This window comes from Lepus europaeus, chromosome 17, assembly GCF_033115175.1.
Source record: "Lepus europaeus isolate LE1 chromosome 17, mLepTim1.pri, whole genome shotgun sequence".
NCBI classification, from domain to species: Eukaryota; Metazoa; Chordata; class Mammalia; order Lagomorpha; family Leporidae; genus Lepus; species Lepus europaeus.
In genome coordinates, this window is record NC_084843.1 from 50437933 (window position 1) to 50454887 (window position 16955).

Consider the following 16955-nt stretch of genomic DNA (forward strand, 5'->3'; position numbering starts at 1 on the left):
ACCTGCTGCCTCCCAGGATGCTCATGAGCAGGAAGCTGGAGTAGCAGCAGTCATCTATGAGTCTGTTTCTATTATCTGACTTTTATTTTGACTGCAGGTCATATTTTTTCTTTTCTTTATTTAGGAACTTTGAAATCACCTACTAGATACTATGAATGGTATGTTCTTCAGAGTCTGGAACTTGTAGGGGCTTGATTTGGTTCAGAGTTTATCCGTTTTATCAGCAGGAAGTTACGTCTAATCCAAGTGCTCCAGCATTACTTGGATAACTCTCACACGTTTGAGTAAAAACAGGAAATGTGACATCTGCACAGCACGTCATCATATTTTATGTTTGTTTCTATCATATGCCACTTTATGAAGTATCCTTATGGACAACTTTTCAGTTGGCACTATAAAATATGATTTTAAATATGTAAAAGTTTTATATAGCTTTTATAAGATGCTATAGGTTAAAAAAACTCAACTTCAGGCTCACCATTTAAAAATAATGATTTATTTATACTTGGGAATAGGGGATAATTAAAGATATTTATAGCTGACAACTATGGATTCCTTGTGTGCCTAGCTGATGTTATCTAAAACATGTGACCTTTACCAACACACATTAAGGGAAAACAGGAGAAAAATTTAATTACTTTCTGAGCACCAGCACAAGGCACTTAACTAAAATAATAACTGTCTGAGCCTGCTTTGTAGATTCTCCAAGAAAACCTGACATATGGCATTTACCCACTACTTATAGATCTCTAATTTGGCAAGAGAAATAAGGTTTCCATCACAGTAGAAGATCATTAGGAGAGGGAGCAAAGAAAGACACTCCTTCCATGTTCCCAAAACCCTTTGTGACTATCAAAAACCTGTTTTCTTCAAAAGTATCATCGTGATGTTTGGAAGCTAAATAACATTGCATGATTACTTCTTCTTTCATTAACTTTTTAAAGAATGTGTTCATTTGAGAGGGCGCTGCCATCAGCTTGTTCTTTCTCCAAATGCCCACAACATTGGGACTGGGCAAGGGCTCCAATTGGGAACCCAATCTTGGCCTTCCACGTGGGTGGCGGAATCGAATCGCTCCTGCTGCCTCCCAGGGTCTGCATTAGCAGGAAGGTGGAGTCAGGAGTCAGAGGCAGAAACTGAATCAAGGTAGTCCAATATGGGAGGTGGGCTTCTTAACCAGTGTCTTAACGCTCGGCTCAATGAATGCCCACCCCTTTATGTCCTTATTTTAATCTAAACAAATACTTTCAATTGTATTTATAATATCTGTGACAGAAAATTTGAATATCTGTGTGGCATGACATGGAAAATATTTTCAAATTCATCTTAATTAATGTGGAAACTAGAGTCTTTTGCACTATATCAAATGCTTATAGCAACATAGCTACACTAGACCTCCCAGGAGGAAGGTTTTAGAAATTTCTCTTAGAGAAGACTGACTTCAAAATATTTACACTTAACATTTTCTTCAGGGATTTATTTTTAATCAAGACAATTCTGGATATATGATGAAAAGCAAAATTGAGTATCAATATTTACTTTTGCTTAGTATTTAATCTGAGAAATAGAAGCTGCTGTATTTCAAGGTAAGTGTGGATTAAAATTACCGGGCATCCAAGTGTCCCCTGATAACTTCACAAAATAATAAGAATTTAACAACTGGTAGTGGGCGCTACTCTGAAAATTCCCTCCTACCAGTGCAAAAACACCTCTTTATTTTTGTAAATGAATTGGATGACAGTAATTTCAAGGATAAAAAAATATTATTATAGGACCTGTATAAAGAGACAAATTAAGACATCTGACAAATATGACATTAAAGGTACATCTTATTTCAATACATTCACCCAATATCTATATGAGCCTAGAAGTCTGCTATGTATGCAAAGTGCCACAGACACCAGGGTGGGACCTGCATCTCAGCACAAGGTGTAGCATTGCACACAATGTTTAAGTAATGGATGGGGGCGGCAGCACCTTGTGAGGAAGGCTGGCAGTGGGAGAAGTTAGAGCAGCATTTGGGAATCAGTATGGTTCTGAATGTACATCCTGGAACTCTGCAGTTTTCTGAAGTACTATTATTAGATGAGGCACAGTTAGGGAATAGCATTAGAAAATCCAACTCTTAAAATGGTTCTGGGTTAGCGTCCACCTTGAGTCTCTGATTGGGCTGTAAACCGATATGAAGCAAAATGAAAATGACAAGGCACTGTCCACTGTAGTCTCTTCCTTCAATGCTAGCAAGAATTCAGGGGAAAGAAGCAGCAGGCCATGCTTGGCAACACATTTAAGTCTATAAAGAAACAGAGCTTGTTGAAAAATAAACAAATGTCACAAGTTATTTTAAAATTAGGATACTGCATACAGTCCAGATTGGAAAATTTGCCTTAATATGTATTTATAGCTCAGCATATTTGCCAACTTTATTTCAAAAATACAGTACATATTTGCACTTGGCTATCAACAGGAACATCTGTTAACAAGCCAGGTGATATTAGTCAGCTTTACTGGGCTGGGAAAATAGGAGAAGCTTCCTTCAAATGAGCTGAGTAGAAACAAGGCTTTGTGGAGTTCTACAGATGCCAGCCAATCACCTTGACTTTTACAGATATTATTCTTATTTGGAAATTATCTGAGAAGCACACACACACACAGAGAAAGAGAGACAGAGCATTTCCATCTCTTGGTTTCCTCCTAAAAGCCTGCTGTGGCCACGGCCATGGCCAGGCCAGTCCAAAGCCATGAATTAGGAACTCAATGCAGTCTCCCACAGGGGTAGCAGGAACACAACTACTTGAGCCTCCATGACTATGTCCCAGGGTCTGTGTTAGCATAAAACTGCGATCAGGAACTTGACACTGAACCTGGACTCTGACGTGTGACACAGGTGGGTGCCCTAACCTGTGTTTTAACCATGAGGCCAAATGTCTGCCCCGCTAATTATTTTCAAAGCTACAATATCCAGTGCTCTTCCAGTTGAGAGGTTTCTTAGTTCATTAGGACCAATGCCCCTACTCGTACTGGGGAGGAAACCATGACTCAGGAGGGTGAACTTTTCTTAGGCCACAATTTCACCACTGCTGGCCATACTTGAGACCAGAGCTTAGACACTAAATAAAATAAAATTCACTCGTATTCACTGTTTTTCCAGCTGGTAAGATCTTGCTCATATCCTACATACATTACTCTGTCCACAATTCAAGTTTGCTTACTTGAATGAAAGAGTCTCTTTTGGGGCTGGCACTGTGGCACAGAGGGTAAGGCACCATATGGGCACTGGTTTGAGTCTCAACCACTCCACTTCTGATCCAGCTCTCTGCTGTGGCCTGGGAAATCAGCAGAAGATGGCCCAAGTCCTTGGGCCCCTGCACCCACGTGGAAGACCAGGAAGATGTTCCTGGCTCCTGGCTTCAGATTGATCCAGCTCCAGCTGTTGTAGCCATTTGGGGAGTGAACCAGTGGATGGAAGACTCTGCCTCTCTGTAACTCTGTCTTTCAACTAAATAAATAAATCTTTAAAAATAATAGTCTTTTTTGAAACTTCATCCCTATGAGATCATCCTGATTATGTGGGGCATGAAGCCAAAGGGAAGAGGTCCTTGCAGTACTGGCCTCTGAGCAAGGTTAAGAGATGTTTTTCTGTCTCTAAACTTGGGAGGGCTGATGGGTCCCAGGTCGGTTTGTGGAATATAACAAGGTAGCCACAGCAGTAAGAGGTCCTCGGTGGGAGCTGGCTGGGGAGACAGCCGTATCTATCTTCTCGAAAACCAATGGGTTGGGCAGTGAAACTTTCTATGAGAAATGCTACCCTCTGCTTTGAGGCTTGCCCCCATGGCCTCCTGACATTTCGGCTCCCTCCCTCCCTCCGTCTCACCCACAATACCCAATCACTACTTCGTCATTTCAGCCAGAGAGAAGAGAAGCTCTGGTGCAGAGAGCACAACGCAGTTCACCTGTCTGAAGAATACACCGCACTTTCCTCTGTCGAGTCAGCCAGGAAGTCAGTCTGTGCACCAATGACACCCTGCCTCCAGCCCACTCCACGCGGGACAACAGGAGAATGGCAGGTCTTTCTGTCCTTGGGTTTTCCAAGTCTTTCCCTCCCATCCACATGTCATTCACATAGTACTCAAGAGAAGCAACTCCAAGTCAACACTGAATGGGAGAACAAAGGAGTCTGTGTCGTCGCTGGAGACAAGACAGCCCTCTGACCGGGGAGGAAAGCGGCTCAGAAATCAAGTTGCCTGTGCACCTCGTTTCAGAAAAGACACTTTCTCCCAGAGGAATCCGTAGGGTTTCTTTCTAGCCCTCCCTGCCCCCAAGATGGGGCCTGGACTTCCCACATACTCTTTCCTCTGTCTATTGTAGCCAATTCAGCATGTCTTTGATAAATGGTGCAAAATGACTGACAGGTCATCTTGCTTCTGGAGACTGGTATCTGCATCCAGCGAGTGGGAAATAAGGTGATTTCTAATCCATATACGCATTAACCCCCCAGTTGCATGCCCAGGCATCTACTCAAGTCTGTCTGTCTTGCTTGACTCTTGTGTCCCTAATTTCCCTTCACAAAGATGCCCTCTATTTGCAAATAACCATTCACCCCATGTGATAATTCAGTGGCATGAGCAATCCGTCTCTATTCTGTATTCCTTGCGACCTCTGTCAATGGCTTGTGCTTAGCAGAGAACTGCCATACACAGTGAAGTGCTAGCATTCCCTACAGACCAACTATTACTTCTTATGGAAACAATGCAAAGTCAAAACCAATCAGACCTCTACTCAATTTACTTCCCTTCCAGATGCTCCATCAGGGGTCAACCTTCACCTTCACTTCTCCTCTCTAGAAACTGTGCTTCTTTTAAGGTGCACACATGGTGTTCTGGTACAATACTCTGGAAAAAGGAAGTTTGAGTCTCAACCCATCGACCTGTCACTGGACTGCACTGGGATCAGAGTACAGAAGACAAACTAGCCCATCAGCTTTATGAAGACAGCCCCTGACAACTACCATTCTACTTTCTGTTCCTAAGATATGGACTGCTCTGAACATCTTACATAAATGGAATCAGACAATATTTGTCCTGTTATGACTGGCATAGTCCACTCAGCATAATGTACCCAGGTTCATGATGTCACAACTTATAACACACCTTCCTACTTTTTAAAGGTTGAATAATATTCCATCATTTGCTTATACTATATTTTTAAAAATATTTATTGATTTGGAAGAGAGAATATGTTGTGCCCCCATCATTTATTCACTCTCCAAATGTCTGCAATGCTCAGGGCTAGGTGAGAGTCAAAGCTGGGAATGGAATGCAACCCAGATCTCCCATATGCATAGCAGGAACCCAACTACTTGAGCCTCCACCACTGCTTCGTAGGGCCTGAATTGTCAGGAAGCTGGTGGCAGGAGCCAGAGATGGGTGTTGAACCCAGCTACTCTGATATGGGATGCAGGCATTTTAATTGCTGAATTCTTGCTCCATATACCACATTTTATACTACACTTTAAAATTTATGCATCCATCAATGGATATGTGTGCTGCTCCCATCTCTTGCTATTGTGAATAACGTTGCCATGAAGATGGGTGTGTAAGCATCATGGGATCCCCCACTTGATTGTTGGGGATGTATCCGAGAAGTGGGACTGCTTAGTGATACAGTTCTATTTTTAATTTTTTGACGTACCTCCACATTTTCTTTTTTATAGTGGCTACACCATTACACATTCTTACCAACAGTACATACAAGTAGACAAATTTGTTTTTAAATTGGATAACTATCAGTTTTAGTATCAAAGGGACCACAGAGCTCATCTCGCAGTACCAAGTAGTGATTCTTGAAATTGAACTCAATAAGAATCCTACATCTTAAGTCTTGTTGCTTTAATTAAAAAACAGGCACTATTTAAACACGCATTGAAGATTTATAACTGGGGGTTGTCACCCCATTTTATGAAGAATGAATGTAGCAGTCATTTCCTAGGCGACTGAAACAAAGGCAACAAAGACAAAGCCAGTGTCAAACCAGTAAAGGTATCTGGGAAAGTATTTGTATGCCCTGGAAATAAGTATCAGCGTGGACATAAATTGTGCTCTTACCCTGGTTTTGGCATCGATTTTAGCTCCTCGATCAAGCAACAGTTTTACCATATTTGCATTTCCTCTTTTTGAAGCCACATGTAAAGGAGTGATGTCATTCTGTAGAAGAACAGGAAAAAAAAAAAGCACAGGTTTGATATCACTCAGTTTAATTAAAACATTGCTTCCTCAACTTCCCCTAACACATTTCCAATATTTTCCTTTTTTAAAAAAAGCTATTATGAATAATATGCTTCCCAACAATTCTCTCAGAAAATAATTTTCCTCAGGACACTCAAAAAATGGTGAATTTAAGGGTATCAGTCTGTAGGAGAAGATGAGTTAATTTCAACCACTCGAAGTAACTGATGGATGAAATGTTTTTGTTTTGCTTTAAAATCCTGCATTTTTAAGTCCATGTGTTTTCCTGTAACTTTGTGTGATACACACCGGCTAATGAGCAGTTGACTCGCAGTGGCTGGATAAGGGCGCACTGACTTACAGGAGTGTCCTGTGACTGAGCCTCCCCTGGGTGCAGCAGGAGCATCAGGTTCTTAAGGAGAGACAATGGCAACTCAAATGGGGAAATCTGTCAAATCCAACAGAGTCCTCTGTCTTTCCAGGCTCATGCTGGGTAAATAAGTGGACTGGCATGAGTTACCCAGCTCACAGAAAACTGTGATTAAAAGAAAACGAAATAAAACCTACTCTCACGGAAGAGCCAAATTGTTACATCGATCTGACATTCCGACTGTGTTCCTGATTTCAATGGTAGGCCACCACAGTTGTCCCCGCCATGCATCTCACAGGGGCTATGATGGCTTCCAGACTGCTTTGGAGTGCATATATCTTGGAGGGAAAAGTCACATCTTTGAGCGGCAATACAGGGTTAAGGTCTGTTATTCACAAAGGTCAATTACATCCTAAACAAACTAGGCTCATTATACAGTGATCGTTTGATGACAGCTACAACAGCAACCAGGGACAGATGCCCTCCTGTTGTCAGGGATTGTGCTAAACTCTCCACCATCTCATTTCATGATCATAATCCTCAGAAAGTTGCATACAATCTGACCTACAATCCCCATTTTACAGATGCAGACAGCACCAGGATTCCACTTTTAAATACTTACACATAGGAATTTAGGGAAAAATACTTTATAAGGAAAAATTGCAAACATGCACAAAGTCTGAGTGAAAACTATATGAACTGCAAGTGCCCTTCAGCATGGTTCCATGAGTATTGACCTTTTGCCAGATTATTAATCTAAACCACCAGACTCTTTTTCTTCTTTTTTTGCTGCAGGAGCTTAAGGGGAAAGCAACTCTCAGCCATCATGTATTTCATCACTGAAACTGCAACTGATTATCTCTAACAGATATGCCTATGTCAAAGAAACCACAATACTATTATCATAAGGAAGACAATAAAACACAATAAAATAGCACCTTCAACTCCACCTATGTTTAGATTCTTTCATCGTCTCCAACTATCTTAGCTTGGCTGTTCAAATTTGTAGGCCCACAGATTGCAGTAGGTTGAAAGGTTCTTTAAGTCTCTTTTGATCTCCACAACTCCACTAACTCATCCATGTCTATTTTTATTAAAGAAGACTGGGTCCTTTTTCATGTAGAATTTTTCATAATCCGGGTCTGACTCATTGCATCCTCATGGACTGTTACCATAGCATTTCACCACTTCTCTCTTCTGGAAACTTTTCTAGTGAAATGCTTTTTGACAATTGCCCATTCTCCCACAAATGGAGAGAAGGTGCATTCTTTTTCTCTCATTAATATGCTGAAATACAAATTCACAATTATTCTCATATAATAATCAAGAATTAGTCTCATTATTCTCAGATACAAAACATAACGCAGTGACTAATTCATTAAATCAAAGAAAAAAAAAGACCAGAATAAAACAAACTTGTCTTAGTAATGCCTGTGGGGAGGGGAGAAAAAACTGGCATTATTGCTCTAGACCAGGGACACGTGAACTCTGCCACGGGCCAGATGGCAAACAGCGTCTGATGCATCCACTCAAGTCTGCCATAGCAACACAAAAGCAGCCACACACAGTATGTAAAGAAATGGCAGTGGCTGTGCTGCAATATAATTTCACTTACAAAAACAGGCAGCGGCTTGGATTGGGCTTGCGGGCAGCAATTCACTGACCCCTGCTCAGACCTAACAGCCATGGCTGAAGGTTTCTGCTGCGAATCACAGGTTACAAAAGAGGAGACCAAACTCTATACCTTGCACTGTGCGTGCCCTGCTCCTCTTTGCCAAGGACTACTCTGCCGTGTGAATGAAAGGTGGCAGAGGGGAAATAACCTTTGTGACGGCACTGGGATTCGCTCTTGCTCGGCTGTGTTTTCCGATTGCAAGTGTGGGTTGCTCCAGTGCCCAAACCGCTCAGTGAATGTACTTTAGCGCTGAGGCAGCATGGTGAGTGTCGCGTTAGGAGTGCTCCAAACACAGGTGAGCTCCCCGGGCACCAGAGGGAAACGACACTAGCGACTCCCCAGTGTGTGTAACATCTCGCACACATTATTTCCCTTTAAAAATGCGCCCTTGCCTGATTGAGAAGGACTTAATTAACCTTCATCCCATCACACTAATTTTAGTAAGAGGAAGAACTCCTCCTAATTCTGCTGTCTTCCATGTTGATGTGCTCTCTCACATTGTAGACACGCACATGTCAAAAGGGCACCTCAGATTCCCCACCCACACATTTTTCTACACTCCCCCCGCCTTCCCAGAGAAATGCTTCATGTTTCTAAGGCATCTGAGTGTTGTAAAGGGCTTACCCTCCTCTGTTGGCATTTTACTCTCGCAACAATCCTGCCAGAAAGGATAAACATTAACCCCATATGATAAATAAAATGAGGCGTAGTAATTTTATAGATTAAGTAATTTTATAATAATAGTAATTTATAATAGTAAGAAGCAGTTAATTAGAGTCAGGGTCTGATTTCCAGTTTCTAGACCCTCTTGCTGTGGTCCTTTGGGCTGGGGGCAGAATGTCTCCGTAGAAAGACTACTGCTTCCCATCTCTGTCCAGTGGAGCTTCTACCTGATCTGCATACTTTTTCACTCCTTGCAACTTGGAAGAAATCAAAATGAAAGCAATATAGTCAGACTACTCAATGGACTATTTGTATTTTGATTTCTTGGTTCATCAATAAAAATACGTTATGCCCTACTATGCCCAAGGCCTAGTGCTACCTGTCCATTTTCTAAGCAAGTAGAAGAATTATAGAACCCTAATACATCAAAAGAGAACAGTGATGTGAGAGACAAAAAGTCCTGTTTGAGAGAAGCCTCGTTTGCTGCCTGGCGGATAGAAGTTTCCTGATTGCTGGGATGTAATTTGCCAGTATCTAAGAAAGTCCTTCAAATGTGCAACCACGGGTCCAAGGCGGTGTGGCTGCCATAGTAGGAAGGGCAAGAATGCGTGGAAAGATCCAGCTGGGAGGTCAGGCACACTGCCTAAACCTGCAGAACAAAGACCCCCGAGTGCCAGCAGAGCCAAGCACAGAACCAAGAGCAGCAGCGGCCAGGCAGGAGGGCGGTGCTGCTGGTGTGCAGAGGAAGCCGAGGGTGGAGCCCTAGCACTTAGCAAAGTGCTCAGGGACCCTCGTCCTCACTCTAAGCCTAAGGCCACGGCAGCCCTCCCCCAGAGGAGCCTGAAGCATGAAACACAGCGTAAACTCAGCTCTTCTCTACCTCACCCATTTGTAGCTTGGTAGAAGAAAAAACAGACTGATTTTCACACACAAGCACTACTTAACTCAGTCCTACACATGACACGCCGTATTCACTCTACCCCATGGAAACAGGTGCACAACATGTGGGAAACAAGAGAACTGCAGCAAAGATGTGGGGTTTCTAAGGAAGAGTCAAATGGAAATACTCGCTAAGAAAAACCGCAATATTAGAGATGGACTCCTTTCTAGGTTTTTCCGTAAACTTCACATAACTGAAGAATGAATCAGGGCCAGCGCCGTGGCTTAACAGGCTAATCCTCTGCCTTGTGGCGCCGGCACACCGGATTCTATCCCGGTTGCCCCTCTTCCAGGCCAGCTCTCTGCTATGGCCCGGGAAGGCAGTAGAGGATGGCCCAAGTGCTTGGGCCCTGCACCTGCATGGGAGACCAGGAGAAGCACCTGGCTCCTGGCTTTGGATCAGCACGGTGCGCCGGCCACAGCGGCCATTGGAGGGTGAACCAACGGCAAAAAGGAAGACCTTTCTCTCTGTCTCTCTCTCTCACTGTCTAGTCTGCCTGTCAAAAAAAAAAAAAAAAGAATGAATCAGTGAACTTAAAGACAACTGAATGAGGAAAAAAAAAAAAAAAAAAAAAAAAAAAAAAAAACAGAAAAGAAAAAGCTGCAGGACAACACAACACAATGCAGCTGATGGGAGTTGTCCAAGGAGAAGCGACAGAATGGAACAGAAAAATGTCTGAAGAGCTATAATGTTCAACAATTGCCTCAAAATAATGACAGACACTAAACCACACTCAGGGGATACCGACAAGACAAACAACAAACAAAGCAGCTCCATAACTAGCTACACCAAACTGCTGAAAAGGAAAGGTAAAATCTTGAGGGTAGCCAGAGGGAAAAGGGACACATTTCAGAGTCAGCCTCGGGTGCAATGGGTTCAGACACTGCTTGCAACACCCTTATCCTACACTGGAGTGCAGGTTGGAGTCCTGGCTGCTCCACTTCTAATCCAGCCTCCTGCTTATGTGTCTGGTAAGACAGCAAAAAATTGTGTAAGTATTTGGGCCCCTGACCGGGCAATGAAGATGGAAATCCTGGCTCCTGGCTTTGGGCTGGTCCAGCCCGGGCTGTTGTGGCCATTTTAGGAATGAACTAGCAGTCGGAAGCTCCCTCTGTCATTCTGATTTTCGAAGAAAATACACAAATTGTTTTTTAAAAGGACACATTTCCTATAGAGAAAAAAGATAATAAGCATTGGCAGAGTACTCATCAGAAATTATGCAATCCAGGAAACAAGTGACATCTTCAAATACTGGAAACAAATTACTGCCAAATGAGAATTCTATACTCTGTGAAAAGTACCTTTTAAAAAACAAGGAGAAATAAAGATTTTTTGAGAGGAATTAAACCTTAGAAAATTCATTTCCAGCAGATCTAAAATACAAAGAATGTTGAAGGAAGTTCTTCAGACAGTAGGAATATGATAACCAACACAAAATTGTCTACACAGACATGAAGAGCTCTTTAGAAAGCAAAAACAAAGATACATATAAGAGAAAATCAATGAACTAAAGCAATAACAATGAACTATGGAGTTTACAATATATGCAAAAATTAAACACGTGACCCTAACTGAACACAGATGGACAGGAGGCATAAACTGCTACCAGGTCCTGGTACATTATTCAATAAAAAGACACGAAAGTTTGAAAATATGCTCTATTGTATCTAAGCACTGTAAAAGATACTGGCTCAAATATTAACAACCTATCTCACAGTGGTGAAATTACAGATGACTTTGCTTCTTCATGCTTGTCTAAAACATTGCACAATTGTATGGTGTAACAAAAGGGCCATATGTTAGGATCCATCTACGTTACCCTCTATCATCATCATCCTCTCCTGTCTTAACTATCATTTGTGTTCCTGAAAGTCAGAGTTTTTACTACCATCTTCCGTAGTGGCTGTATGTTTAGTATTTTTATTAATTTGAAAGGCAGACCGAGAAAGACAGAGTGAGTGAGTGAATGGGAGCAGTACCATCTGCTAGTTTATCACCCCAAATCCTCAATGGATCGGGCTGGCCTGTAACCCCATTCAGGCCGTCTGCCTGGGTAGCAGAGACCCAGCTACTTCAGCTGCGACTGCTGCCTCCCAGGATCTGTATCAGTGAGAAGGTGGATTCAGGAGCAGGGCTGGACATCAGACCCAGGCACTCTGATATCAGACCTGGGCATCTTCCTATACATATCAATTAGGACAAAAGCTCACTCTGGGAAGTCTTTGTTTTTAACTGGGTTGGAATTCTGAGGTTATCCAGTCTAATAACCCATTTTACAGATAGGAAAGAACCCAGAGAAGTTAAGTGATTAAGCTGGGATCCCAGGGCTTGGGAGTTGGCCAAGATCCCAGGTTCCCAATCCTGGGTATTGCCCTTTCTGCCTCACTAATTCTGGCCTTATTCAAAACCCACCATTTTCATCACCAGCACACAGACATCTTATTGGTACTTAGTTTTCCATCAAACTGTTCAGTGCAGCAATCATTCACTCTTAAATGCCATAAAAAGCATATATATGATGAACCAGTGTCTTTCTGTAGTTTTTGCTTCTTTTCAATCCTTTTGAAATATGGTAAAGCCAAAAAGTCACCATACATATGCGGGAACTTCTAAAAATTCATGGAAAGAAAAAGTAAATTAAGTAAGTTATTTTGGCACAAAAAAAATTGAAATCCACACATCCCTTAATAGGTTTCCCATTTCCATGAACTTTTTGAAGACCCTTTGTAGCTACACAACAATGAAGGGAACTGACTTTTAGAAATATTAATATTTTTGGAAATACTAACAATTTTGACTGAATCAAATTATAGTGTAGAGAAAATTTAATTATCTCAGATTTGAACACCAATTATCTAATGGAGTACTTAACAAAACAGCCTAGATCATTGCTGTGTCCCCCTACTGTGGGGACTTGAATTCTCATTTATATTGCATTTCTAGACTGTCTTTCTCAGTTTCTTCATTTTCTTCTATGCTAATCTTCTTCCACCTTGATTTTCAGGTCAGACTTCCTATCTGTAAGATCTACTCTTTGTAAGCACAAACCACTGAAGCTGGAGAATAAAATCCCACCCAAGAAGAATGAACTTTGGCTTCTGCTTTTAGGAAAATATGAAGCAAATCATCCAGACTAAGCTAAGGTCTCTCAGGACTCATACAAATTCAATATACTGCTTAATAGGTTCATACTCATATATGATAACTTATATGTTGTATTTTTATGTTACATTATCTAATGTTACATTTGTATTTTATAGTGATGACTGTTTAAAATGAGATTGTCTAACTCCAAAACTGAAGACTAATTTTTACTGTACTTCCTATACTATAAAATGGTTGGGGAGAAAAACTCCATCCAGGTTATATCTTTATTTCAATTCCATTTCTTGCATAGGTCTAGCACAAGGCCTATCCCAGTGGGAATAGGGAGACTCGGCCCCATTTCTTACTCTTCCACATTCACTTTCCTGACAGATGAAACCTGTAACGCTCCTTATCCTGTTTGAATTTATTTTCTTATCAGTACAATGGACACAATATCCCCGCTGTCCCATCACAGGACTGTCAAGAGAGGATATGTAAAAATTCATCTCAAAAGTAGGAAGGGAGTTCACAGGCATTCCATCTCTCTCACTTCCTTTCATCCATACAACAATGCTAAGCAGATGTTTTATGAGATTTTCCTTTATTTCACAAGTAAGGAACATCAGATCCAAAATATCAAACTTGCCAAAGGTCACATCGTTACCACGGTTCGTCTGCCCCAAGTTCATGCATCCTTCAAGCATCTACAGCATGCTTTCCCTATGCTTCTTAGCCGTAGACCACATAACCAATTGTCACCATTATGGTGTGCTAAGAGAGAACAATAGCACTGTGCTAGGGTGGTGCGTGGTTAAGAGCTAGATTACTTAGGTCAAATGCCACGCCCACTCCACACAAGCTACGTAACTCTAAGTACATTTATTTAAATATCTCTCCGTATCACAGGCTTCTAAACTGTAAAATTAGGCTAACAATAGTACCCATTTCATCAACCTGTCATGAGGATTAAATGAGTTAATAAGCATGGTGTCCTAATGTTTGGTGTTTAGCAAACACTATAAAAGGGTTATGTCTTACTCTCCTATTACTTATCATTTGAGCATTTAGAAAAGTATGAAACAACTGCATTTCACAAGACAGTATGACATTTTGGCTACAGAAGATGAACAGAAATGAAGCAATCAATGAAAGCAGACAGTACTAACTCAGACACTTGTCAGGATGGATGCAAAGGTAATAGAGAAGCATCTGCTTGGCACAAGCTAAGCCTAGGAGGACTTCCAGCACCTTCCTGGGGCAAGCGTAGGAGAGAAGAAAGGGAAGCCATGGCTCACAGGACAGATACACTTGGGATCTGACATGACATATGTGCTATTCACATGATGGAAATATGTGGAGTCCATACTACCTGGAAGGAACAATGCCTCGGCCAGGAAATGCCTGTCTATTTCTTCCCTCTCAGCAGTTTCTGAAAAATCCAGCTGAGGTGGCAGTGAGGTGCACTTCATGTAGTAATCACTACAGCAAGGTCATTTCTGCCACTCCCCAAAGTGAAAGCAGGGTCATTTCCGATCTTGGGGGTGATAGATGGCAGAGTTCCCATTGCATTAAAATGTATAAAGCACAGTTGATTACACGCCCCACCCCCAGCCTTTTCTTTCAAAATGTCTGCTAGAGGTTATCACTAAAGGAAAGAATGGGTGGATGCTATCACTCAAACAATTTAAGATAATAAAAAATTAAATTATACAGCTATTTTAGAATGGTTCCTTGATATGCTCTCAATCAAAAGAAATTCTAAAATAATTAAATGTTGAGAGGGAATCCAGTATTTCCTACCAATTCTTACCACTTGTAACAATTATTGCCTGTAAGCTATTAGCTGTGGTGAAAAAAAAATCAAAGTAGCAAAACATGATATCCAAAGATCAATTATTCAATGTGCACATGATTAGAATTTAAAACATGCATTTTGACTTGCTTTTCATCCTATTCTTATGCTTTGCCACTATTCCTAGTATAAACAGAAAGAGAAAAATGATTAGTAAACAGGTTCACAGAAAGAGAAAGATGCTTTAACAAAGATCACTACCATCCTCCTCTGTATCTCTTTTGGGAAGTCTTCTAGCCTTCAAGGGAAGAGTTTGTATCTGTTTAACCTCAGGTACCAAGCAAGTATTCAATACATGTTTGATAATTAATGTTTAACAGTCACACAGATGTTCATACACTGCAAGAAAAATACAGAACTGAATGCCTGTTCCCTGTAATGTCCTTCAGAGTCTCAAAACCTACTTTTCTATTTTTTTTTTATTGTTCGCCACTGAAAATCTCCTTCAATAGTTTATTTCCAAAATAGTCTCATTGAGATATAATTGATATACCATAGAATTCTACATTTTAAAGTGTATAATTCAGTGTTATACACAATCAGTGTGTTCACAAGGATGTACATTTCATTACCTGCAAAAGAAGCTCCGTATCATTTGGCAGTCACTTTCCATCATTTAGTCTCCCAGTTAACAGCTAATCTGTTTTCTGTCCCTGTGGACTGGCCTATTCTAGACCTTCCATACAGATGCAATCATATGACACATGGCTTACTGTTTTCGATTCCTTTCTAGTTGTATATTGTTTTCAGGATGATCCATGTTGTAGTGCCAGTGTATATGATACTTCATTTCTTTTTCTTTTGAGAATGCTTAATTTCTTAATACTTTAAAAAGGCCATAAAATATTTACAAATGTTAATATTTCAATGATAAGAATTTGAGATTTCAATGATCTACCAAGGAAGATTTTCAAAAATTGAATATACTGGAAACACCCCAGTTATCATAGTCTGAAAAATATCTAGGATTTTTCTTTAGAAAATTCAACTCAGATGGTCTATTAAGTCATACAAGTACAGCATGCTGCAGATTCTGCCTACTATATTGATTATTTTTAATATGACCACCATTGCCAGTCAACCTCCATTCCCTTTCCTTCTGAGGCTTTAATGACACAAAATAGATCATTTTAGACAAGTCGTCTTCTCTTCTCCAGTTTTGCTAACTGTTGGCTTATTCCATAAAAACTTTTCCCTTCGTGTTTTCTGGATAAGGAGATTAAGTCCACATGGGTCTTGCTGAGATTGACTGAAAATATTAATGTCACTGACACTTCCTCAACCTCACTGCCCTCCAAGAAAGACCAACTAAATCCCATTTGATTAGCTACCTGATAGCGCTGGACTTCCCGGCGGCAGCAGCAGCAGCAAACATTTGGATATTTGACGTTTGTTGTGAAATCAGGCTCTCAGTGTTTGGATCTGTTCTGCCTCAAATAACCCAAAAGCTTTAGCATTTTTTCTTTTATGGATAATACGAAGCTGTTTGTCACTAATAACATCAGAGGCTTCCGCTTGGATTAAAAGAGGGTAGCTCATCAGCATTTAGAGAAAACACTGCCATGTCTTTCTCTGGCTCCCTCAAGTGCCTTAGTGCTGAGACAAGGCCCACCATACTTACAGCAAATATTCCAGACCTGCTTCTGCCCATGCACACCTCAGCTGATGCACGCACCCCAGCTACTGCCCCAGGAAAGGGGCAAGAAGACTGGAACCCAAGCTGATCTTGCATCACTTTCCTCAACTACTAACTCCTACCTACCTTTGCAACACTGCACTTTGCAGCTGACTGGGTCTTCAGGGACACTCAGTTTATTGGTCTTAATACACACTTTAAAATTTAAAAAATGTATATATCAATTGTAACAAAACATGTAACCTAAAATTTTCATCTTCACCAGTATTTGTAGTGTCCTTAGTGTTAAGTACACTCACAATGTTGTACAACCTATCTTCACAACTCTTTGCTAGAAAAATGGAGAAGCTGGTATTGTGGTATAGTGGGTAAAGCCTCTGCCTGTGGCACTGGCATCCCTCATGGGTACTGATTCATGTCCTGGATGCTCCACTTCTTTTTATTATTATTATTTGAAAGTCAGAGTTACAGAGAAAGGAGAGGCAGAGAGAGAGAGGTCTTCCATCTG

The 16955-nt window shown here is 41.0% G+C and overlaps 1 protein-coding gene across 3 annotated transcripts in view; it reads right to left on the minus strand.

Annotated features, from left to right (window-relative positions):
* Positions 1–16955, minus strand: part of ANK3 (ankyrin 3) — a 348893-nt gene that overhangs the window by 178673 nt on the left and 153265 nt on the right. For all 3 annotated transcript variants that reach the window (XM_062214422.1, XM_062214423.1, XM_062214424.1), the window contains exon 8: positions 6105–6203. In XM_062214422.1, the coding sequence (XP_062070406.1) occupies positions 6105–6203 (99 nt within the window). The remainder of the gene's footprint in view (positions 1–6104; positions 6204–16955) is intronic.